The 25,735-nt window shown below is 44.7% G+C and overlaps 1 protein-coding gene across 5 annotated transcripts in view; it reads right to left on the bottom strand.

Annotated features, from left to right (window-relative positions):
- USP4 (ubiquitin specific peptidase 4) overlaps nucleotides 1-25,735 on the bottom strand; it is a 149,660-nt gene that overhangs the window by 114,617 nt on the left and 9,308 nt on the right. For 3 of the 5 annotated variants that reach the window (XR_004646594.1, XM_034777089.1, XM_034777090.1), the window contains exons 4-6: nucleotides 13,806-13,932; nucleotides 12,527-12,672; nucleotides 12,171-12,232 (exon numbers count right to left, since the gene is read on the bottom strand). Coding sequence is in view for 4 of the 5 variants with exons in the window: in XM_034777089.1 (XP_034632980.1) it covers nucleotides 12,171-12,232; nucleotides 12,527-12,672; nucleotides 13,806-13,932 (335 nt within the window). In the remaining variant the exon portion in view is untranslated. Of the gene's footprint in view, nucleotides 1-11,284; nucleotides 11,408-12,170; nucleotides 12,233-12,526; nucleotides 12,673-13,805; nucleotides 13,933-14,344; nucleotides 14,364-25,735 lie in introns of those variants that run through there. The other 2 variants (XM_034777091.1, XM_034777092.1) reach the window with 2 other exon arrangements.

Below are 25,735 nucleotides of genomic sequence, written 5' to 3'. Positions count from 1 at the left end.
CACTCAGCTGAAGGGAGTCCACCTAGCTCAGTAAAAGGAGGCAAGCCCGGTACCAGAAACCACCCTTCCAGAAGCAGCAGCAAGACACCTCCCTCACCCTCCTCCTGCACAAGTTTTTGCTTGCTCCTCCCCGTTGTCACTCCCAGTCCTCCCAGACTCTCCTCCTGCACAAGTCATTGCTTACTTCCCCAACCCCTCCCAAACACTGAAAACAGATTTCTAAGATGAAACTCTCTTTGGACAGGAGGTGAACCTGGTGAGCTCAGAAACCCACCCCAACAGAAGCAGCATCAAGAATTCACCTTCCTCCTGCAAAACTCACACCCCTCTCATCTCCAGAGTACTGAGATTAAAAAAATCTTACCCCTTCAATAAGCCAACACTCCTCGAAAGGACACATACAAAATAGTACACAAAAGGCTAACCCAGCAGCAGCAGGCGAAAAAAAAAGCCTCCTGCACAATTCACTCTCCTACTGAATGTTAATCCTAAGGTAAAAACCTTTCAATATCCATGGCAAGGACACTTTCAAACAGGACACAAATATATTGATTATATAGAAGAATTTATTGAATTATTTTATTCTAGACACTGACACAGTTCTATTCTGCTTTCATGATCTGGAGTGATTAAATATCAGAAAACGGTAATGGAGCAAAGCAGCAATAGTTCAGGTCTTTTGAATGGGAAGTTTATATTTAAAATACTTCCAGATGGTTCTTTGGCTAAAAAGACTTATCTGTAGCTATTGCAAGGCTGAGTTCCAATACCACAGGAGCACTTCAAGTCTGCAGTACCACCTACGTTCTAAGCATGCTTTTGTGCTACAGATAACCCACTGCCAGCAAATGAATCCAGCCAGCCAGGACAGAGTACAATTACAGAGTTTTAGGATCGGTACAAGCCCATGGATCAAACAAAGTACAACACCTTAACCAATGATATTGCTAAGTGGATAGCTATGGACTGCAGACCACTCAACATTGTAAATGACAGAGGTCTCAGAGATATTATTCAAATTGCATCTTCCAGTCAGTCATACACCTTGCTCTCCTGAGGAAACATTGCATCACGAATAAATGACCTATATGACAACGAGAAGACTACAAAGTTGGAGCTTCTGAAAAATGCACTGGCTGTTGCTTTGACTGGTAATCACTGGACAGCCTTGAGCAATCATAGCTATCTTAGTGTCACCGCACACCTTATTGATGAAGCATGGACACTGCAGTTGTTTGCTGTAACAGTAACTCATACTGAAGAGAGACATTATGCTGAAGCATGTGCAGAGCGTTTCACGGATGTGGCGAAAGAATGGAATATTCAAGAAAAGGTAACAACAATTAGTACTGACAGTGCACGTAACATGGTAGCAGCCGCCAGTCGCTTGCCTTTTGAACACATAACATGCATTGCTCACAGTCTGCAGCTATCCATTACAGTAGCTCAGTGAGGGTGGTTTTGAAAACGTACTGGCAAAATGTAGAAAACTTGTGGGCCATTTCAATCACAATCCAGCTAACAGTACAGAGCTCGGAATAACACAATAATGGACAGAAACAAGAACAAGATATTTCAACCAGATGGAATTCCACGTTGGCTATGATTCAGCGCCTGCTTTGCAATAAAGCCGTTAGGACATCCACATTAGCTCTTCAAAAGCACCATCTATCAGTGCCAACAGATAAGGATTTTGAAAAGCTAGAAACACTACTTGAGCCCTGCAATTTGTGACTGAACTCCTTGGGGGGGAATTGTATATCTCCTGCTCTGTCGTTTTACCCGCATTCTGCCATATATTCCACATTATGGCAGTCTCTGATGACAATCTAGCACATGTTGTTCCATTTAAGAATACTTTCAAACAGATTTTACAGAACGCAAAGAATGTACCAATCTGAGATTTATAAAAATAGCTACAGCACTAGACCCAAGATTTAAGAATCCAAAGTGCCTTCCCAAAATCTGAGAGGGACGAGGTGTGGCGTATGCTGTCAGAAGTCTTAAAAGAGCAACACTCTGATGTGGAAAAAAACGGTTACTCACCCTTGTAACTGTTGTTCTTCAAGATGCGTTGCTCATATCCATTCCAATTAGGTGTGCGCGCACCGCGTGCACGATCGTCGGAAGATTTTTACCCTAGCAACTCTCGGTGGGTCGGCTGAGGCACCCCCTGGAGTGGCGCCCTCATGGCGCCGGATATATGCCCCTGCCAACCCACCGCCCCCTCAATTCCTTCTTGCCAGCTACTCCGACTGCGGGGAAGGAGGGCGGGTTTGGAATGGATATGAGCAACACATCTCGAAGAACAACAGTTACAAAGGTGAGTAACCGTTTTTTCTTCTTCGAGTGCTTGCGCATATCGATTCCAATTAGGTGACTCCCAAGCCTTACCTAGGCTGCGGGGTCGGAGTTAGATGTCGCGGAGTGAAGGACCGCTGAGCCAAATGCCGCATCATCCCTGGACTGCTGCACTATGGCATAGTGGGAAGCGAAAGTGTGCATGGACGACCAAGTCCCTGCCCTACATATCTCCTGTATGGGCACATGAGCCAGAAAGACAGAGGAAGAAGCTTGGGCCCAAGTGGAATGGGCGGGGAGTCGTGGAGCTGGGACACCAGCCAAATAGTAACAGGCACGGATGCATGAAGTAATCCAAGACGATATTCACTGCGAAGAGACCGGAAGGCCTTTCATCCGGTCTGCCACCGCTACAAACAGTTGGGATGTCTTTCTGAACAGCTTCGTTCGCTCAGTGTAGAAAGCAAGAGCCCTGCAAACGTCTAGGGAATGTAGCTGTTGTTCCCTTTGCAAAGCGTGTGGCTTTGGGAAGAAGACGGGAAGGAAGATGTCTTGGTTGACATGGAAGGCAGACACCACCTTAGGGAGGAAGGCAGGGTGTGGTCGCAGCTGTACCTTGTCCTTATGGAACACCGTATACGGTGGGTCTGATGTGAGGGCCCTAAGTTCTGAGACTCGTCTTGCCGATGTGATAGCGATGAGGAAAGCTGTTTTCCAGGACAGGTACAGAAGCGAGCAGGTGGCCATGGGCTCAAAGGGGGTCTAGATAGGACTAGACTGAGGTCCCATGTAGGGGCCGGCTGACGGATTTGTGGGTACAGATGTTCTAAGCCCTTGAGGAACCTGCTGACCATGGCACTGGAGAAGACTGAGCGCCCGTGCTCGCCCGGGTGGAAGGCGGAGATAGCTGCTAGGTGGACCCTGATAGATGAGACAGCTAGGCCTTGCTGTTTCAAGGACCAAATATAGTCCAGGATGGTAGGTATTTGTACCCCCATAGGGACAGTGTTATTTAGGGCACACCAGCAGGAGAAGCGCTTCCACTTGGCCATGTATATGGACCTAGTGGAGGGCTTTCTGCTCCCCAAGAGCACTTGCTGCACCAAAGTGGAGCAACGCAGCTCGGATTCAGTCAGCCATGAAGCAGCCACGCAGTCAGGTGGAGGGACTGCAGATCTGGATGACATAATCTGCCATGTTCCTGAGTGATCAGGTCCAGCCACAATGGTAGAACGATTGGTTCCGTCACTGACAGATCGAGGAGCATGGTGTACCAGTGTTGTCTGGGCCACGCTGGAGCGATCAAGATTAAGCAGGCCTTGTCTCTGCGTAACTTGAGGAGGACCTTGTGGACCAACGGAAATGGAGGGAAGACATAGAGCAGGTGGTCTTTCCACGGTATCAGGAAGGCGTCTGACAGGGAGCCCAGGGAACGTCCCTGGAGAGAGCACAACACTTGGCACTTCCGATTCTCACGAGAAGCGAAAAGGTCTATGTGGGGAAATCCCCACCTCTGGAAAACAGAATGAATAATGTCCAGACGTATCGACCACTCGTGAACCAGGAAGGACCTGCTGAGGTGATCTGCCAAGGTGTTCTGGACTCCTGGGAGAAAATATGCCACCAGGTCAATTGATCGGGTTATTCAAAATTCCCAGAGATGTATGGCTTCCTGACAGAGGAGGGACGACCGCAAATTGGAAATGCTGCTGTCTGACCACAAAGCGAAGGAACCGCCTGTGCGGTGGGTAGATCGCTATGTGGAAGTACACGCCCTTCATGTCGAGGGCGGTGTACCAGTCTCCAGGATCCAGGAATAGGATAATAGTTCCCAGGGTAACCACGCGGATCTTCAACTTTACCATGAATTTGTTGAGTCCGCGTAGGTCCAGGATGGGCCAAAGCCCCCCCTTTGCCTTGGGGATTAGGAAGTAGCGGGAGAAAAACCCCCTGCTCCTCAAGTCTCTTGGTACCTCTTCCACCACTCCAATTGACAGGAGCACTAGTACCTCCTGCAAGAGGAGTTGCTCGTGAGAAGGGTCCCTGAAGAGGGATGGGGAGGGAGGGTGGGAAGGGGGGGGGGGGGGCGAAAAAAACTGAAGATGGTATCTATTTTCCACCGTGCGTAGGACCCAGCGATCTGACGTTATGCAGGACCACGCAGGGAGGAAACAGGAGAGGCGGTTGGAGAAAGGTAGGGAAGGATCCTGGGAGGAGACTGGTGCTCCGTCCTCGAGCGCAACTTCAAAAGTTGTCTGGGCCCCGCTGATGGTCTAGGGGGGCTCTGATTCTGGCCTGCTTGCAGACCAGGTTGTTGCCTCCTATTGCCACGACCACGCCTTCTAGAGAAGTCTTGCCGCAGTTGAGGGTTAGGGTAAGTGCGCTGCGGCTGGGGCCGGAAGGGCCTGCGTTGCGTCACTGGGGTATGCATGCCCAGTGAGCGCATGGTGGCCTGGTTATCCTTCAGATTTTGCAGTCTGGGATCAGTCTTCTCTGAGAAGAGACCTTGGCCTTCAAAGGACAAGTCCTGTATAGTTTGCTGCAGTTCCAGAGGGAGGCCGGACATTTGCAGCCATGAAATGCGGCACATAGCCACTCCTGAGGCTTGAGTTCTAGCTGCCAAGTCAGCTGCATCTAAAGAGGCCTGGAGTGATGTCCTTGCCACCTTCTTGCCCTCTTCGAGCAAGGCCCCAAACTCTTCCCTGGGCTCCTGGGGAACCAACTCTTTGAATTTCCCGATAGAGCTCGAGGTGTTATAATTATAACGGCTCAGGAGGGCCTGCTGATTAGCTACCCTGAGCTGTAGACCATCAGTAGAGTAAATCTTACACCCAAACAGATCCAGGCGCCTAGCGTCCTTGGACTTAGGTGCGGGTGCTTGCTGGCCATGCCTCTCCCTCTCGTTTACAGACTGTACCACGAGGGAGCAAGGTTGGGGGTGCACACACAAGTGCTCATAATCTTTGGATAGCACCATGTATTTCCTTTCCACCCCTCTTGCTGTGGGAGGGATGGACGCTGGGGACTGCCAGATAGTATTGGCATTCGCCTGAATAGTCTTAATGAAGTGTAAAGCTACCCGCGTGGGGCCTTCGGCCGACAAGATGTCCACCACGGGTCCTCAACCTCCGCCACCACCTCCACCTGCAGATTCGTGTTCTGTGCCACCCTACAAAGCAGGTACTGGTGAGCACGAAGATCTATAGGTGGGGGGCCAGAGGAGGACATGCCTGCCACGGCTTCGTTAGGTGAGGATGAAGAAGACAATCCCTGGACTAGTGGGTCCTGGGGAAGGTCAGGTTGAGGAGGGTCCAGTTGCCCTAGGTCCACGATCGTAGGGACATCAGGCTGTTCAGGCGGTAGGGCAGTTGCCTCCGAAGCTATCGAGGAAGGATGGCTAACAGTTGCCTCAGGTACCCTAGGCTCCGAACAAGCCAAGCGAGAAGCGCCTGAGGGGCCACCTTGGGCATGGTGGTATGCCCAAGGGGCCCAGAAGGACCACTGTGGAGGACCTTGGTCGGGATCCTGTCCTACATCTGGCCCCTGGCTAGCACCATCAGCGTCCTGGCCCTGGACATTATAGCCACTCTCCGCTTGGGACGATGCCGAGTTTGGGCGAGAACACCAAGGCGGTGCCGAACGCAGTTGTTGTGTTGACATGTCGCCATCTACTGGTCTGCGCGTGAGGGCTGGGGACCGGTGCCCCACGCGGTACCGTGATCGGGAGCGGGACCGACGATAATGGTGCCAGGAGGTTGATCTCAATCTGAATGACAAACGACAGTGCCGTCGGTGCCACGACCGGCTGTGTGATGAGCGGTGTCGGGACCGGTGCCGGGAGCTGGCTCGGTACGATCGTACCGAGAGGCAGACCTCCAGGAGGTGAAGCGGTGCCACAAGTACGACCGGCGCCAAGATGGAGATCGGTGCCGGGACTGCGAGCAGCACCGTGACCATCTGTGAGACCGGGACTGCGACCGGGACCGAGAGCAGTGCCGACCTGTTTCACTCTGTGAAGGAGGTCGCATGAAGGCGGGCTTCCCTATGGATGGGACAGTCCGCACCGGCAGTGCCGGAGGGCAAGACGGTCCGGGCTCCGTTAGCGCAATCAGGTCGTGAGCAGTGGAGAAAGTCTCTGGAGTGGATGGCAGGCCCAGCTCAACCATGGTGTGTACCGGGGAGCTTATGTGCACCGGACTCAACGGCGCTTGAGGTCCAGAATCGACAGTGCTGGAGTTGGCGCCTTCGCGGTGTGGTCTGGCACGGCGCGCTGCTCCACTGAGGCTGCCGGCGGTGCTTGCACCTGTGGAGGACCAGCAGGTGGTTTGTGCTGCTTCTTGGGCCGCGGAGACAGCGAGCGGTGCTGCTTCTGTACCGGTGCTGGAGATGTCCGGTGCCGAGGTACCTGGCTGGTGCCGGGTTGCTCCGGTGCCGAAGGCGCACTACGGACTGACGGTGCCTGGTCTGCAGGCGGTGCCGGGGGCACCGGGCTAAGTGCCGCTTCCATGAGGAGCTGTTTTAGACGGAAGTCCCGCTCCTTTTTTGTCTGAGGCTTAAAAACCTTGCAAATGCGGCACTTGTCAGGTTGACGCGCTTCGCCCAGGCACTTCAAACAGGAGTCGTGGGGGTCTCCAATGGGCATCGGCTTGAGACAGACTGAGCAAGGCCTGAAACCCGGAGACTTGGGCATGAGCCCTGGTACCGGGGCAGAGGAACGGGGATAAACTCTGATTCCCCAACTTATGTACAACCATATACACTAATATACGATATACAAACTTACTAAGACTATTCTAAAAACTGCTAAACTAATAAAATACACTAAGAACTAATATAAGACAACGAGAAAGCTAGGGATGTGGAGGTCAGCTATGCCGCTCTCCACAGTTCCAACGACCGTCACGGGCGGTAAGAAGGAACTGGGGGGACACTGGGTCGGCAGGGGCATATATCCGGCGCCATGAGGGCGCCACTCCAGGGGGCGCCTCAGCCGACCCACCGAGAGTTGCTAGGGTAAAAAACTTCCGACAATCGTGCACGCAGCGCGCGCACACCTAATTGGAATCGATATGAGCAAGCACTCAAAGAACTACAGGACCCGAACCACCAAAAAAGAAAATCAACCTTCTGCTGGTGGCATCTTTCTTAGATGACTAAAATGAACATGCGTCAGTCCCCCGCTTTGGATCGTTATCGAGCAGAACCCGTCACCAGCATGGACATATGTCCTCTGGAACAGTGGTCAAAGCATGAAGGGGCATATGAATCTTTAGCACATCAGGCACATAAATATCTTGTTACTCCACGCCTGTTCTCACTTTCATGTGACATTGTAAACAAGAAACAGGCAGCATTATCTCCTGTAAATGTAAACAAACTTGTTTGCATGAGTGATTGGCTGAACAAGAAATAGGACTGAGAGAACTTGTAGATTCTAAAGTTTTACATTTTTTGTTTTTGACAGTTTTTTTGGTACATAATTCTACATTTGTAAGTTGCACTTTCACGATAAAGAGATTGCACTTGTATTAGGTGAATTGAAAAATACTATTTATTTTGCTTTTTACAGTGCAAATATTTGAAATCAATATATTTGAAAATGTAAAAAACATCCAAAAATATTTAAATAAATGGTATAAATAAATAAATTATTGGTTAACAGTGCAATTAATCGCACAGGCCTATTTACTACCTACGCCCAGGAAATAGTTAAAATATTGGCACCACTTCTCTGCACTGCAGACATTTGATAAAGACCACCAGAACAAAAGATTGAAACAAGGGTTCCTAGACAACCTCTTAATGCATTCTAAGCCACAGAGCACCTATACTCATGTTAGACGTTAACTATCCAGATATTTGTTGAGCAACAAATACAGCCAAAGATGCAGTATCAAAAAGAGGTCTTTTAATTATGCAGAAGACTACTTTATGTAAAAGAAAATGGAGACTTCTATTCTACAACCAAACGATAAGCCATTTTGGATATACATCTTGCTTGATGAGGGGGAACTGACAGACTACCAGGAAGCTTGGAATGTATGACCATGAGTTGCTTAATTTCAAGTCAACATAGTAGGGAATGAGGATTTAGAGATGCTGTTCACTGCATCTCTACAGAGGTGTTAGATTTCAGGAAAGCACATCTGGCGAAATTAAGGAATCTAGAGAGGAACGTTTGAGAGGAGGCCTCATCTAGCAGCATAGAAGGTGGCTGACTACAAGTTACCTGAAAAAGAAGACACCAAGAAATAAGAATCAGCTAACTTGGTTGCGTAAAGGAATGCTTAAAAAAAAAAAAAAATCAGTTTAAAAAAAAGGGGGGGCGATCAAATAAAAAACATCAGAAGCAGTTAATACTAGGAAGAAATTTGTACCATTAATAAATGAGAATGCTGAAATTAAATGACTCCTTTTTAAGCATGTATTCAACAAGATAGATACTGAACAAAATAAGGAAGACCGACCTTGTGAAATGATTCTTGAGAACAAGCAGGAAAGAGAATGCTGGGAAATATGAATATGTATATATAAGCCAGTCCAGATAACAGCCTGATCCACTGACATTTTTGAAAAAGCATGGGCAACAAGGGAAGCACCAAAAAGTGGGAGAAAAGCAAGTGTAATAACAATCTTGCAAAAAGGAAAAAAGTATAATCCTATCGATAATTGTGCCATAAATCTAATATAATGAAACGTGCTAGCAGAACAAACATCACTAAAGAAGACCCACAAGCAATAAACAACACTAAGGATTTATCAGGGGCCTTCTGAAATTATCGATTTAACCTAATCAATCATCTGCTAACTACAGCAAACATGATATGATTACGCAGAATAAATTTCTGAGCTTCCTTCTCCTGACTCCCTGAATACTGAGGTAAAGAAGATTACACTGCAGTTCAATCTGTTTACTAGGGGAATGGATTTCCCTGAGAAACAGGCAACCTTCAGAGCAAAACAGCACCCTGCTTGTCAAACTAGTCCACCAGTGCTGACCTGCCTTAGTCTGACTAACACAGCCCTGAGTTTTTACACATTAATGTACATAGGTTTCTTTTCTTAGAAAACATTCGCCCTTGAAGCATTCAATATCCATAAAGACCCCAGTCTAGCAGATTGGTATCTGATCACCATAAATCCCAAATGGGTTTTTAAACAGATTATATAATGAATGTAAGAAACAGGGAAGATAAACAGGTGCCCCTGCAAGAAAATGCTATCAACTCAATATCACTTTCCTTTCTTATTGAATTGTGGACATCAGTTTAGCATAACATTCCTAACTCCATTCCCCAGTGAAGAGGAAATGAAATATTGACTCAGATTGAACAGAGATATAGATAATCCCAACAAGAGATATATGCTTCTACTGCAGTGTTCTCAACCACCATTTGTAGCTCTTCAATCAAAACACACTTAATATTTTATAAATTCTACATTATATAATCCAAAATCCCAGGTTTCCATCTACAGTAAAAGCTTTTTTATCTGCCATGTTGGGGGAAATAGTGGGTACCAGTAAGTGAAAAAGTCCAGTTAACTAAGAGGGAGTGAGTTTGGGTGCAGGAGGGGGTATGGGGCTGGGGGTTGGGACATGGGGCGCAGGTTCTAGGAGGAAGTTTGGGAGCTGCGGGGGCAGCGCCTGTGGGCAGAGGCAGTGAACAGAGCCACCTCGCCACGCTTCCACCTAAGAACAGCAGGGAAAGATCGCCGCTTACAGGGAGCAGCCCGAAGTAAGCGCCCCCTGGATCTAGCACCCAAAAGCCCCTCCCGTGCCTCAACCCACAGCCCCACACCGCCTCCCACAATCTGAACCCCTCGTGGCCCTTCACCTAGTGCTCGAGCAGCAGGGACATGTTGCCACTTCCCGGGAGCCACGTGGAGCCAGGTAGGGAACCTGATGGCCCTATGCCAACTGGACAATAAACTGGACTTTATATGAAGATTAGAAATGCCAATTTTTAGAGCTTTCCGGTTGGTACAGGGCCAGATAACACAGCTTTTACTGTAATTGGGAGGTAGTAACTTGCACCCTGGTAAGCATTTTCACTTAGTCCTAGGTATATGAAGTTAGGTTTCTAAGTCTAGCTACTGAAGGAGAAAAAGCATGATACCTGGGAATTATACAGAATTCCTTGTAAATTTTTAGAATATTTGATACTTGCCCAAGTATCCAGCACTTAAGACAAACCTATAATTGGCCAAATGATTGAACCTTCTCTTTTTGGATCAATTGTCAAAGAAAGTTAGAATGACATAGCTCTGATTTTCCATGGAATCCTCTGAACCTCCTTGACTCCTTTCAATCATAGTCCTCAGTGATCAATGAATTCTTCTTGTACAAACATAGGAATTCTCCTACCAAATCAGACCAGTGGTTGGTCCCCCACATCTTGTATTGTTTCCTAGTGGACAGTAACAAGCTTCAGAGGAAAATGTAAAACTTCTAGAATGAACAATCCTGGGCTAACCTGCTCACGGATCATGTTTCATCCTATTCTGAGAGACAGTTAGGGTTGACTTTTCCTATGAAGCACGATCGTTTATACTATCTACACAATCTGAAGCATGATGATTTATACTACTTATACAATTTTAATCTTATGAACTGCAAATGTGGATGTTGTCGTGATCCATATAAATATCTAGGGAACATTTTTCAAAAGAATAAGTCACTTAAAAATACAGATCCCATTATAAATCAGCTTTTGAAAATTGAAGCCCTGGTCTTTTTAATCTTACTAAGGTGTTAGCCTCAATAAGATCTCATGGCAGCAAGTTCCATCAGTTAACCGTGTGTTTTGTAGAAAAGCATTCCCTTTGTCTCCATTAAGTTTGCTGCTTTTCTATTTTACTGAAAGTCACCTTGTTCTTGCACTACAAGAAAAGAAACAGTACACATACATTTTAAATTTCATTCTATAGCATTAATTATTCTATATACTTATATCAAGGCCCTTCTTATTCACCTCCTCTCTAAGTTAAAAAATTCTAATCTTTGTAGTCTTTCTTTATGCAAAAGCCTTCCCAGGCTTCCGATCATGTTGTCTGCTCTTCTCTTGACCTTTTCCATTTCTATTATATCCTTTTTGATGGGAGATTACTGGAATTGAACACAGAATGGAATAAAATACTCAATATTAGTAGTATCTCTGTTAATACATCATGACATCTTGTTTGCTTTTTTTAACCACCACTGCACAGATATTTTCATTATGCTGTCCACAGTGACATATAGTTCTGGTCCACACTGCAGAAAAATCGACACCCCTGAGCAACATAGTTATACAGACCTAATCCCCAGTGTAGACGGTGCTATGTCAGCAGGAGAGCTACTGCTGCCTCTCAGGGAGGCATATCAACCATGCCACCAGGAGAGCTCTCTCCCATCAGCATAGAGAGTCTTCATTAAAGTGCTAGAGCGGTGCAGCTGTGCCGATGCAGTGTTTTAAGAGTAGACATGCCCTGAGTCTTTACATCTTTTAAAACTGTAAATGCAACTAAAGAAGAACCAGGCATGTTTTAAAACTTAAAAAATAATGCTTAGCACAGATAGTACACTTAGCATCTTCTAAGCATGGTACAGACATTTATCATGTGACCTATTTGAGATCACACTTTGTTGCCTATCCCCTTTTTACAGCCCAAGACCAGAGAGAGTCAATGACAGGGCCAAAACTAGAACTAGAGAATGCTAATGTTCTTGCTTTTAATCCCACATTCAGTTGATCAGGGCATGCTAACCTCTTCTCTTTAAAGAAATTAACAAAATAATAGCCTTTAACAGGGCTTCTCTATGAGGCAACCGGTCACTGGAATTAGAGAGTTGAGCAAGACAATGAAACAAGAATGGAGAGGATGCTTACTTTGCCGGAAGAGACTGCCTAGGCCATGTACCATCTTCATTCTTCACTTCTATTAACAGCACCTAAAGAGGGAATGCAGACAGTAGGGCAAGGTAAAAACAAACTTATTTTACATGTTCTGTAAAATGACTTAGACATCTCTTAATTAATGTTCTCTGAATATTGTTTAACATCTTTTGTTTTCTATTAAATGTATATAATGCTTCCGTTGCAGGGTCTCTTTACTGATAGATTCTCTTCTTGTGCATAGTACAGCAAAACATTTTCATAGACAAGCTACTTGCCCAAGGAAAACCATGTGTTAGCCTACCAGGCATTTCAATACCATGATTATTAGAGAATTCTGAGCATCTTACCTGACCGTGATAGAGCCCTGCATCTTGTACAGTGCTGTCCAGATTGCTGACCTGCTCATAGGCATTACTCATATACCTACTCCATAACCTAGTTTCCTTCTCACTGGGGATATTAAACAACTGTCGCATTTCCTTCTCAATGGTGGCTGTTTAGGGGAGAAAATATAATAATAAACTTCTGAAATGCTTAAATATTTCTAGAAAGAACTGACCAACCAGAGATACATTAAACGCATATGTCCCCACTTTATCAATGCCCAAGCAGTAAAAGATATGTCTCATAATCCAGTAGTGTGACCATCATTATTGCTGAAAATATCTACTTATTAAAACCCTTTATTTTCATACGCATTCATCTGTCAGAAATGTTCCTTTTGGCTGGGCTGCAAGCAAGCTTGAGAAATTTGTTCTTTTCTGAAATGCTATAAGCACCTGAAAATTGGAGTTTAAAAAGGAAGCATGCTCAGATAATGTTTTCACCCCTCAGCACAAGGTCACACTACTGGAAACTATCAGCCAAGCACATCTATGGATCACATTATAGTCTACATGCAACATCTTAAAATGGGGGGGAGGGGCATACGATGATGCAGTGATGTAGGGTATAGGGTCAATTTTCAAGTAAAATGAATGAGTAGGGAAAACTGGAGGAAGTATCTGCTGAAATATTTTAATCATAAAGCCCAAGGAGCCACATCAGTGACAGAATGTACAAGAGAAGTACTGGAAACATTTAGACACAGAACTGTTTCAAACAATGGCATGTCAATTTGCTATGGAGAAGACAATGATAAGCTCTGATTACCCTTTAACCTCACCCCTACCCCCTCATTTACAGGTCTGCTGAGGCCTAACTTTTAAGCCACCTGGCCTCAAAGAGTCAAGCAGTTTTCCAACCAAACCTAACCCTTCCCCCCAATCCTGAGTCAGTGCCATCGCTGCCTCCAGCCCATGGAGTTGGTACGTGGTGGTGGATGCATACCCCATTCCTGATGCCCCTTCTGCACTGTGTGTATGCTCGGAGCAAGAGGTGCTGAGGATCTGCAGCACACTCTGTAGCACTTACAAAGCAAAGCAAGGAGTAGGGCACGCAGCCACCACTGTGCTGACCCTAGAGACAGGAGAAGGTCATCAGAGGCAACCCAACCCAAATCTTGTAGTCACGTACCAACAGGCTAAAGCGCTCTACCCCCATTTACTGCTATTAAATGAGGTGTTTTTAAACATTCCTTATGAGAGTCAGTCAATTCAAAGCTGCTAATATCACATAGCTACTTACCAATGGGGTCTGCTTTGCTGAAATGGCAGGTCAACACATTGGTAGGATCACTATTTTCACACAGCTTCAGTTCGAGGAGGTAAACTTCTACTTTACAGTGCTTCACAAACAGACCGTACTCCACCACCTATAAACAAAAGGCTACCCCTGAAGCAGGCATGATACTGACCACCCCACATAGGTGAGATGACAATCATTTTTAAAGAGCCCTCCACAACCTGGACTGGCTGCCTAAATAGTGATTTACAGTTTTAAATTGAGTGGGGGAAGGGGTGATCTGACTCCAAAACTGGGAGCTGGGAATTCATTAATTTAATCCCAGCTCTGCCCCGACTTCTTGTGTGACCTAGATCAAGACATTCAACTTCTCTATCACCATCTTCCCATCTGTAACACACAGACTAATCCTTTTTTCCCCATGGGAAAGTTCTGAAACTTAATTATAACAGCTGAGTAGTAGCACCAACTAGTTAAGGTTGCAAAAAACAATTTCTATCGCAACTCCTATGTTTCATGCAGAGAATTCCAAAAACGTTTACCTTTTGTGCCTGGTCTCTGCCCAAAGGCAATTTCCCACAACCAGAATATTGGAACAAAATCCTGCCTGTTATTTTGAGTTACAACAAGGAAGAAACAAACCATTTTATGATTTCATGACTACATTCCTGCCCCCACTCCTCAAACAAAAATAAATCAATGATGGCACAAAAGTGGCTGAAACGTCAAGTACTTACTGGAACATAAGTAATCCTGTTTGCTTTGGTAAACCTAACAAAAATTGGTTTCAAAATGAAGGGCTGAATACTTCCAAATGTGAAACTGCACATGTGCAGTAACCCTTTCCTTTCAGCTATCATCTGCACTCATAAAAAGGCATAGTACACAGGGACTTAACTGTGCAGCTATGTACCACATGCCATGTTACTTCCAATTAGGGAGCTGAGCTATAGAGGTGGAATATAGCAGTGCGTGGAGCCAGTATTAGCTTCTCCAGTACACAGGGCAGCCTATAAATCTTAGAAGTGACTATTTATATTAGAGTAGCACCCAGAAGTCCCAACTGAAATTTGGAACCCATTGGGCTGGGAGGAGGTCAAGCCAAGCCTTACAGATGTTTTCTTTGAGAGACGCAGGCAGGAAGTAGGGAAGGGGTGATGAAGAAGTGGCAATGTAGGATTCAGTGAGGGAGGTAAATTAGATCTGTTGGATAAACACACGGCAGAAAGAATGCAGTTGTAGCAGACACGGTCAGCACAGTCACAAGACTTCCAGAGACTCCACAGCAAGAGAACAAGAAGGCAACAAGCAGAGGCTGGGGATGAGCCAGGGCTAGGTAGTCAGACTCAAAAGCTCAAAGAGAGGGAAGGAGGGGCTGGAAATCGCTGGATTGAGAGAGAAGCAGCCCAACAAACCCGCCAACAGACTTCAGAAGATGACCCAGGGTGAGAGAAGCCATCATATGACAGAGTGGATGCAGTAGCAGTGTCAGATGAGATCTTAGTCTTGGTGAGAACCAGGAGCCAGAGAGCAAGAGATGATGAAGTAATGGTTGGCAGTGATATATATTATGTGTGTCAGAGGAGTGGGATAAGGAGGGCAATCAGAGAAGGTAAAGCTGGTGGGAAAGAAGAAAGGAGGGGGAGATGGTGGCAGTGGATGGAGGGAGGGAAAGATATATTCATAGCATCTAAGGCCAGAAGGACAATCCGATTACACTGCTCTACAGCCAAAATGCTTCTGAAATAAATGTAGTCAAACTTTACTAATTCTGGGTCACTGAGAATGAAAATGATGCTTAAAATTGTTGATTGGCTCTAGTTTTCGAGATATGCTATTGAGTCAGTATATACGACCCTTGACTTGGGAATGGTGGAGGATAAATGAGTTATAAAGGGAAGGGATCTCAATTTAAACCAGAAATGACTAAAATACATCTTTGACTGGCTCTATGAATAAATCTATGACTGGGTTTGGACAGTACTTGCTTTTTAGGCAAAACAATGAATGATGCAATCTGAAGCTGGTATTGCATCATACATGATATGAATTGCATCATGTTATTCCTAGAAGTCATGGATGATGCAATCATAACGAAGCTTACATCACTCTGCTGAACAAATTGCCCTATATCAGCTCTAGAAATCATACTGTGTCGTGCTCTTATTTGTCAGTGTTTGATTTTGCAAAGGGACAATTTCTGTTTAGCTACCGTGAGCAGAGATGCCTCGTACTTGTGTGAACAGTGCAGATAACTTCTGCTATGTTTGTGGTGAAGTGACTTTTGCATCACAAAAGTGCAGTATAACCACTATGGTTAAGAAAGCCTATCACCTTTATTTTGGCTGCAAAATTGGAGATCAGGACACGAGGTGGGCCCCACACATATGCTGCAACACTTGTGCAACAAATCTTCGTCAGTGGTTGAACAGGAAAAGGAAATCTATGCCTTTTGCAGTGCCAATGATTTGGAGAGAGCCAACAGATCATAGCAGCAATTGTTACTTCTGCATGGTGCCTCCAGTTGGGAAAGGTTTGTCAAAGAAGAAAAAGTGGACTGTGCATTATCCAAACATTCCATCAGCTATACGCCCAGTACCCCATGGAGAAGGACTGCCGGTTCCTGATGCCCCAGAATCATTCTCACTTGAGTCAGACGAGGAGGAGGAAGAGGATGAAACTTCTGGTCCTGAACCATCAATGTCACAGGACCCACATTTTCTCCCATCCTCCTCCTCTGAACCACACCTCATAACACAAGGTGAACTGAATGACCTTGTCAGGGATTTGGAACTACCCAAGAGTAAGGCAGAGCTGTTGGGCTCCAGACTACAGCAGTGGAATCTCCTGGCAGGTGACGTTAGGGTTTCCGTGTTCCGTGACCGTCAAAAGGATCTTGTCCCATTCTTCTTCATGGAAGGTGATCTTGTAGCCTGCAACAACATCGATGGTGTGATGGCAGCCCTCAACATCGTTCACGATCCAGATGAGTGGAGACTGTTCATTGATTCATCAAAGACGAGTCTTAAAGCTGTTTTACTGCATAATGGCAATGTTTTGCCATCAATTCCAGTTGGTCATGCAGTCCATATGAAGGAAACCTATGACAACACGAAACAACTTTTGAGGTGCATAAACTATGACCAACATCAGTGGCAGCTTTGTGGCGATTTGAAGGTTGTGGCTCTCTTGCTTGGTCTGCAGACTGGATACACAAAGTACTGCTGTTTTCTCTGCGAATGGGATAGTCCTGCAAGAGATTCCCACTATATCAAGAAAGACTGGCCACTCCGACAGTCATTGGAGCCTGGGAGGAAAAGTGTTCAGCATCCACCACTTCTTGAATCAAGGAAGATTTTGTTACCACCCTTACACATCAAGCTGGGTCTGATGAAGAACTTTGTCAAGGCCATTGACAAAACACAAGCAGCTTTCAAGTACCTCCATGGAAAATGTCCAAGGTTAAGTGAAGCTAAGATAAAGGAAGGTGTCTTTGTTGGTCCTCAGATTCGTGAACTTCTTCGAGATGATGCATTTGACCATGCACTGCGTGGCAAGGAAAAGACGGCATGGAAAGCCTTCCAGTTAGTGGCAATAAATTTTCTCGGAAACAACAAGGCAGACAACTACAGGTTGTTGGTGGAAAACCTCCTCAAGGCATACAAAAGCCTTGGCTGCAACATGTCACTAAAGATACCTTTTTTGCACTCTCATCTAGATTTTTTTCCACCGAACTGCGGAGCAGTGAGCGACGAGCACAGCCAGCGATTTCACCAGGACATTGCAACAATGGAGAAACGCTATCAGGGCAAATGGAGCCCATCAATGCTTGCAGACTATTGCTGGACAGTGACAAGAGATGCTCCATTTAATGAATACAAGAGACAAGCCAAGAAGCGCTGAGTAGACACTGAATAGGACTAAACTATGTACAGAATAGTTTTTTGCCTTTTGTTTCATAATACATTTTATTTATATAACTCTTTTGCTGATTTTTAAAGTGTTACATAAACAGGACAGGTGAAATATTATGTAAAGCAACCATAAACACATGAAAAGACCTAGGTTTACAATTTATGATTAAAACTCTACTATCTACACAATATACATAGACATAAAATGTAAAAACTTAAATTTCTTAGAAACAGTAGCCAGTTGTTTTAACTGTCATATTTGAATTCAGCACATCAAAATACATAATAAATAGCACATTTTATCTCTGAAGCAGACGACTTCTCAAAAATTGTAAACCAGTGTTATCTAGTCTGACCACCTGCATATTATACAGCCTTTAAACTTCACCCAAATACCCCTCTGTTGAACCCACTGACTTCAGTGAGTGGTGAACTGATTAGGTGAAACATGTCCAGATGACCTTACCAGGCATGCCATGCTGCAGACAAAGATGAAAAACCTACAAGGTCCCACCCAACCTGACCTGAGGGGAAATTCCTTTCTGACTCTAATCTGGAGATCAGTTTGACCCTGAGCATGTGAAAAGACAACAGCCAGGCATCTGAGACAGGAGTCTCTGGACCACCTCTGAGCACCAGTCCATCCTAACTAATGTCCCATCTCTAGCTGTGGCCACTCACTGATGATTCAGGGGTGCAGGAGGCATTACAAATGTGCATTGGGGAAAAACATTTTTGTGACCCCTGCAAATGACTGTCTGAAGCCCTGCAGCATGAGATTAGATTATAGTCATCACCATACAGAGCTACAAGTGTTATGAGCGTGCTAAGGGCAATGTGGAAAATTCTGTTCTCCCCAAGGCCCATAAGGAAAGGGAGTGAAAGGGGGACCCACAGACTCCTAAGACATATAGGACCATCACAACCCAGGCCAACCCCCTCCACACAAAGGCTACAGAACCTCTCCCAGAAACCAAATTAAAGTTTATCTTTCAGAAAGATAGCTAATCTCGTTTTAAAGTCTCCAAGCAAAGGCAAGTCTAACATCTCCCTACATAAATTATTCCAATGTTGAATCAGCCTCACTGCTAGGAAATACCATCAAAGTTTGTCCAGCTTCAACTTCCGACCACCTTTTTATATCTCGGTCAGTAAGTTTAAAAAGTCCTGCCCCATGAAATATGCTTTCCGTGTGTTGATACCTATGCACAGTGATCAAGGCACTTCTCAACCTTCTCTTCAATAAGCTATATAAATTGAGCTCCTTAAGCCCCACATCATAACAGCTTGCGTTCCAGCCACTAAATCATTTTTATTGACCTCCATTGAACTCTCTCCAGTTTTCCAAACCCTCCTGGAAGTGTGGGTATAAGAAACTGGGCCCAGTATTCTAGTAGTGATTTTACCAATGCTGGTAATAGCAACAAGATTACTTTCCTACTTCTACTTGATACTCCTCTTTTCATATGTTAGCTGAAAACTGAGCCTATGCAGCAGGAAATCTCAAGGTCCCACCCTCAGAGATGCACTCTGTCTGCAGGCTCAGACAGTTACATGCACACTTTTTAGAACTGGTTTTCACCCCAGTGTGCAAAGTGGGAGCAGACAAAAAAGGGTGGGGGCTCTTCTTCAAAGGTCCTACTTATGCTGGCCCAAGGACAAGCCTTCAGTCTCCAATCAAATACCTGGATAATATTTCCTCTTATCCACCACTACAGGCTACTTCCATCAGGCAGGAGGATCTAGCAACAACGAAGGTTCAACTTGCAAGAAAAGTTTCTTCCTCTTCCTTCACAATTGCCAAGTCCTAATCAGTGGAAGTGTGCTGAGTGGTGAACAGCCTGATTAACCCACGGGATTACAGAATCAAGTATTTCATGCCGTGAGGAATACAGTTTGAGGATGAGCTCATTTGGATGTGGACTGAACCTTCTGTCTCCATCGTAGCAGAGCTGAGAGTATGGAGGCAAGCTAGGAAACACACACAGTCTTTGTTTCCCTTTAAGTTAGTGTTGCTCACTGAGGTTCTGGGGGAACTTTGTGCTACATCATAGGAGTTGTACCATTGTCCTCCTCTGCTGAAGGCCTCACTCCATTATTAGGAGCATGTCAATTCCTCTCTTCTCCTAAGAACGCCAGGTGCCATCTGCTCTTAAAGTTACACCTTTGCTTAGGAAACCACCTCTTACTATTGACACTTGTGCCAATTATTGACTATTCTTAAATCTCAAACCTCCCTGTTTAAGAAAAGGTCATCAAGACAAGTGTGGCAAGGCCACTCCAGTAACAGCGGAGTTCTCAGATTTTCTCACGTCCAGGCAGTTTGATTTTAGGGCTGGGTATGGCAGGTTACATCATCCATTGCAGGGAGGAAATCAACCAAAGATCAAGTGCCCGTGATTTCCTCCAGCAATTGCTTTTGGCACTGTACAAGCAAAGCTCCCAGCAAGCCCCTTGCATGTGTGGCCATGTCCCCTGTGGGCATGCTGTGACAAATTGGGAATTTTTTGTAAATGCTATGAATTGTGTGCCTCAGTTTTCCCTATGTGCTACATTGTTACGGAGAGGATGGAATAGGGCTCTTTGCTCTTGGAGCAGGCTAAGACACAGGTGTGGGTGGCGCCTTTCTGTCTGCATCTTGGGTCCCATGTCAATGGAGTATCTCAGAATATGATGGCAAATCCACTTGCCCAGACACTGACACCTAGCAACCAATGGCCATAGATTGCCCACGTCTCTGCAGGATACCAAGCAACATTGCCCAGTTTGAGAACAAAGGACTGAGAGGGGTGAGGTAGGGAGTTAAATGTTGGCTGCTGAAGAAGTGGGGGAAGAGTGGCCACTCACCAGGAAGTCTAATTGAGTGACAGAGCTTTGGGCTCTGGACTAACCAGAATGGATTCTGACATGGCCTTCACGTCTTTATGCTAACCTAAGGACTTCCCCTGCTGTATTCCAGTTGACAAATAAACCCTACTGTTTTACAACATTGGCTGGGTATCACTACAAGTGCTTAGTGAGGTGTATTGCTCTCTAAGATTAGACCCTGATGGAGACTTGTACATCTCAGTTAGACTTGCTGAATGGAGCTCACTGGGCAAAGCAGGGGTGCTGAAGGACCATAGATCCAGTCTAAGGAGGTGGTGAAGCCACATGAATAAGCCTGAAGGAAGAGTGAGACCCCCTAGGGGGTATGGCACGCTGAAGGGGTTCCTCCCAGAGACTGTTCCAAAGCTGGGGCCACAGCACCGGTCCTGTGGATCTGTGACACATGCACCATGCTCAAATGTCCATCATACAGAGAGGAAGCATTGGCACTGGGCTCTGTCCTTTTCCCTAGCCAGTGCTACCAATCTAGGGGAAGGGCTTCAATGCTCCTCTTTTCCCTTCTTTCCTTTCTACCATTATAACTATGCACACAGTGAAACTGAGGGATAGGGTGGGAGGAAAAGTAAAGGAGTGGCAGTGGAGATGGAATGCATGAATGAAGTAGTAGAGACAATGAGGTGAAGAAGCGAGAGGGACTGCACTCTTGCTTTGATGTGCTCAGGTTGTCACTCATTCTGCACACAGTAAAATAAATCAGGAAGATTGTTGCTCAGTACAAGGCATTGTTAACACTTGTGCAGCCCATACAAGGAGCAGACAGTCCCTCCAGTGACTCAGTTCCCTTCTCTCCAAGATGTCTCAGAAAGCAATACTGGGGAGCTGTTCATCTGCCCCAGGGGCACTCTTCACAGAGCATTCTACTCTATCAGTGTTCTACTAACATGATACATCAATACCTACACAGAGAGATTTCTGATAGGAGAGGGCTCTTTAATCTAGGAGGCAAAGCATTAAAAGATCCAGTGGCTGGAAACTGAAGCTAGACAAATTCAACCTGGAAAAAAGGCCCAATTTTGAACAGAAAGTAATTAATCACTGGAACAGCTTAATTAGGGGGATGTGATGGATTCTCTATCACCTGAAGTCTTTACATAACAATTGGGTGCCTCCTAAGATCTGCTCAACCAGAAATTATGGGCCTGATGCAGGAATCAATGGGTGAAATTCTCTGGCCTGCATTATGCAGGAGTTCAGATAATGGTACCTTCTGGCTTTAAAATCTATGATTCTACATACATGAAGCCATTAGGTAGTTAGTGAGGTGCAAACCCAGGTGGATTCAGTGCACCCATTACATCCTGCCTACTTTCAGGAGACCTGGAAGGTGCAGTTAACGTAACCTGCATCTGGCCACGCTTGGATGAGAGTTATTAGGCAGAGACTCTGTTCAGAAAGAACAGAAGTTGTGCCTGTGGGTTTGGAAAAATGGTATCACCTAGCCTGTATGAGAGAAGTGTGCTCACCTTTCACTACACATGTTTATAATGTGGGGATTATATTAGGTCCTCAGCTGCTCCTGGAAAGCAAAAGCCCTTTCCAAGATCTGTACTTGCCTAGAAGTTTTTGACTTCTCTTCAGAGGCAAGATTTTACCAAAGGGATCTAGGCCTTTGTCACCTCGAGATGGGATAACCACAATATGCCCTATGTGTGGTTACACCTGTTGCGCACTAGGAATTTCCTGCTAGCACAGAATGTAGCCAATCACTTGTTTAGTGCATCACACATGGGCTCCATGACTTGCACTAGCCTCTAGTACATTTCTGGGTCCTGGCTACTTTATAGGCCAACTGCGCTGTGGGCCAATAAAATGGCAAAGCCTAAGGTGCTCACGGTAACAGTCCCACAGATTTAATAGGAAGAGACAGAGAGCTTTTGTGAAAGATCATCAACTCTGGAACATACTCCATCTCCCTTAGTCAAAACCCAGATCTGTTAATTCTGAGGCATATTGCACAGGCTGCATTCTCAAGCTTTCCCTCAGGGACATGAGTGAAATGTTAAAGGGGGGGGGGGGAAACGACCTTCTTTGTGGAGAGCAAGGAGCTTACTGTATAGACAGAGAATCACTGAAGGTTTGTAAGTGTTCTAGTTAAGTTATACAATACCTGGAACACTAGATAAGTAAATCACTATTTATTATTAAAACGTTCCAAATTAGATACAAAGGGGAGCGTTCAACTATCCTCTTAAGGGCTCCCTTCTTGGGTGCCAGCAGTTTTCCGGGAAGACAAATGGCTTGGGTCTGTTAGATCACAGTGGTCTTCTGGTGACAACCACTGCTGTCAGAGCTTTTGACAATGAAGAGAAACATGTCAAGCCTTTCAAGACAAAATATCCACATCTTTGCGAAAGCAACAGACAAGCAAAACCAAATCAGAGAAGGCAGAGGATGAGAAGTAACGGTGGAGACAACATGAAGCATTATAACAACATTTGCAATTTGAGCTCTTTCCTTATTTAGTCCAAAGAACTTTGCATTGATCTTTTTATTTTCTGGGCCTAAATAACTGTAGTGAGAATCCACCTATGTTAGGATTGCACACCTGGATACACGCAGACAAAGAGCTAATAGGTATGAAGCAATATTGTTATGTCTATCCTAGGCTCCTGATTTCCTTAGATTTGTTAAGGTATCTAAATGCTAACTGCCTCTCTGGCTACAGAGTGAGAGGGGCATCATCATAGTACAATAGGGATGGGGGTACTGAAACATTCTGGAAAGTTCCATCAAGTTTTAAAGAGATGGTATATGTAGCAGCAAGAGCAATTTTTCTGCCACAGGAAGAGTCCAATCCTTTGAAAGATGGTAGAGAAGAACTGTGTCATGTGTTTGAGTGCAGTTGGGACCACTGTGGGAGGACAGTAAAAATGCTGTGACTAATGGATCTTGGTTAAGCTAGCAGAGAAAGCCAAAGCTGAATGCTGAGCTGACCGGTAGAAGAAAAGTCTCTCAGCTTATTGACATTGTGCATGGGTAAGTACCCAGAGAAGATTTCTCCTTTTCAACAACTTTGCAATGAAGGAAGTAGGATGTGCATACAAGGCTGCATGAGCAACATTAACACTGGCATTTATTGATACTTTATAGAGGATATATAGGGTTTTTGTTTTTTAATATATAAACTATACATAACACTGCAAAATGAAACAGCTTGTCTGCTTAGGGCATGACACTGTAATTGCTACATGCTAAGATTAAAAAGCCTGTGTAGCATTAAACTAACTGAACTTCTCCCAATTTAAGAAGAAAGGGCTAGTACTAACAAACTTTAAGTGATCTTGGTAGTCTACATTCAACCTCACAGAAGCCAAGAAATGTGATATTAAATCCATAAGTTACTTGCTTTAAAGAGAAAAAACAAACAAGTGAAGACACCTGAAAAGACTTTTCCGTAATATTTTATCGATAAATCAAGAACAGAAATTAAAAATCCTTATGAAAATAATGAACCGGTCAAACTTTTTTTTGACTTTTTGCTTTGTTTTCTTGAGAATAAAAAGGCACTTGCCACAAGTGTTCAATTGTTCTTTTGACTGTATGGGAAATAGGAAAGATCTATTTAGATCTATTTACTGATCTAGTCTCTGACTTCTATAGTTCTGATGTTTTTAATTAAGCAGAAGGAAAAAGAGGTCGTGTTCAGAGATAGAACTTTTTTTAAAATTTTTAGTTCAAGTCATGGATTCTTATTACAGCAGACACCAAATAAAGCTAGTCTCTGTAATGTAATAGTTTAAAAATGCCAGACAGATAGAAGCAGTTTTAGTAAACTGCAAACTCATTTCCAGTAAAGATTTTGGTAGAAGGAAACTTGGCTTGTGCTGTTGGGTAGGAACCTAAAGACAACATACATCACTTTAGTGAGAATAAAGTGTAGCCTTAGAAAATATGCACATCAGCACAGTTTAAGTGTGAAATACAATGGAGGATGTTGAAGTATAAAACCTCTTCACTAGTCTAACACTTCAACTTTTAACAGGAAGCCCCAAAGCCTGATTTCAAATATCATAAGAATGAGCATACCATCATCTAGTCCACTATGCCCAGATCAGATCAATAGTTCATCTAGTCACTATGCCCATCTATGACCACATCAAATACTGGATCCCTCAAAAGATGGTGCAAGAAACCCTATTCTGGAAAATTATGGAATAAGCTGCATGAAGGGAAGATTTCTTCATAACAGCTAATCTGCTAGATATATACCCTGAAGCATGATTTATAGCCTAGTTTTTTATGCTATCCTGTATTATCCACAAATGTCTAATTCTTGAGTCCAAATAAGCTCTTAAGTCTGAATGGTGTCTTGTGGAAATGACTTCCAGATGACATCTGACCAATTTATATGCACACAGTTGAAGCCAGATATTTAGTTTTACTGGTAGCTGAAAGCCCATGCTGTCGCACACACGTAATGCATAAAGTCACATGTGTAAAAGAGCCAAAAATAAATGAGAACTTAAAAAATGGACAATAACTGACCACGAATCTGAGTGATGACTGAACCCGGTGATATTCTAAACGACAAAAGCTCTCAACCACATGTGTTGTAGCTCTTTCCATCACTTCATTCTGATTCAGATATTCTAGGCTTCAGAGCAATATTTGGGATTGTGCACGCTGGTTGTGTTGATCCGGTGGGGGAGGGAGGTGCGGAATGGATGCTGAGAGATCTTTGTTGATTTGTGCAAATGCATAGGTGGGCAGTTAGTCCAAGTGATCCACCACATGTGCAATCTACTTTCACACAACTAATGAAACTGTTACATACAAATTAGCTGTGCAGTAAGGGTGGAAACTGATTGTGTTACCTCTGAAATCACAAAAATCTAGGACAGTTGGCATGGCATAGATACAAGCCTTGGTGTGCACAGATATAATTTATAAAGCCAAAATGGCTGAGAAATTAAAACTGGACAGTAACAGACCTCAAATCCCAGCAATTATTCAACCCAGTTATATTCTGAACAAAAAGAGCTCTCAACCATGCCGGTAGCCACTCCCATCGCTTCATGCTGACATTTAGGCTTCCGAGTGACACAGAGTGATGTTCCTGAAATCTTATTATACAACTTACTTATTTGCCTCTGAACTCTTCATAACTGTGCCCCCAATAACCCTTCTCTG

This window comes from Trachemys scripta, chromosome 7 (assembly GCF_013100865.1).
Source record: "Trachemys scripta elegans isolate TJP31775 chromosome 7, CAS_Tse_1.0, whole genome shotgun sequence".
Taxonomy (NCBI): domain Eukaryota; kingdom Metazoa; phylum Chordata; order Testudines; family Emydidae; genus Trachemys; species Trachemys scripta.
This window is presented reverse-complemented; position numbering and strand designations above follow the sequence as displayed.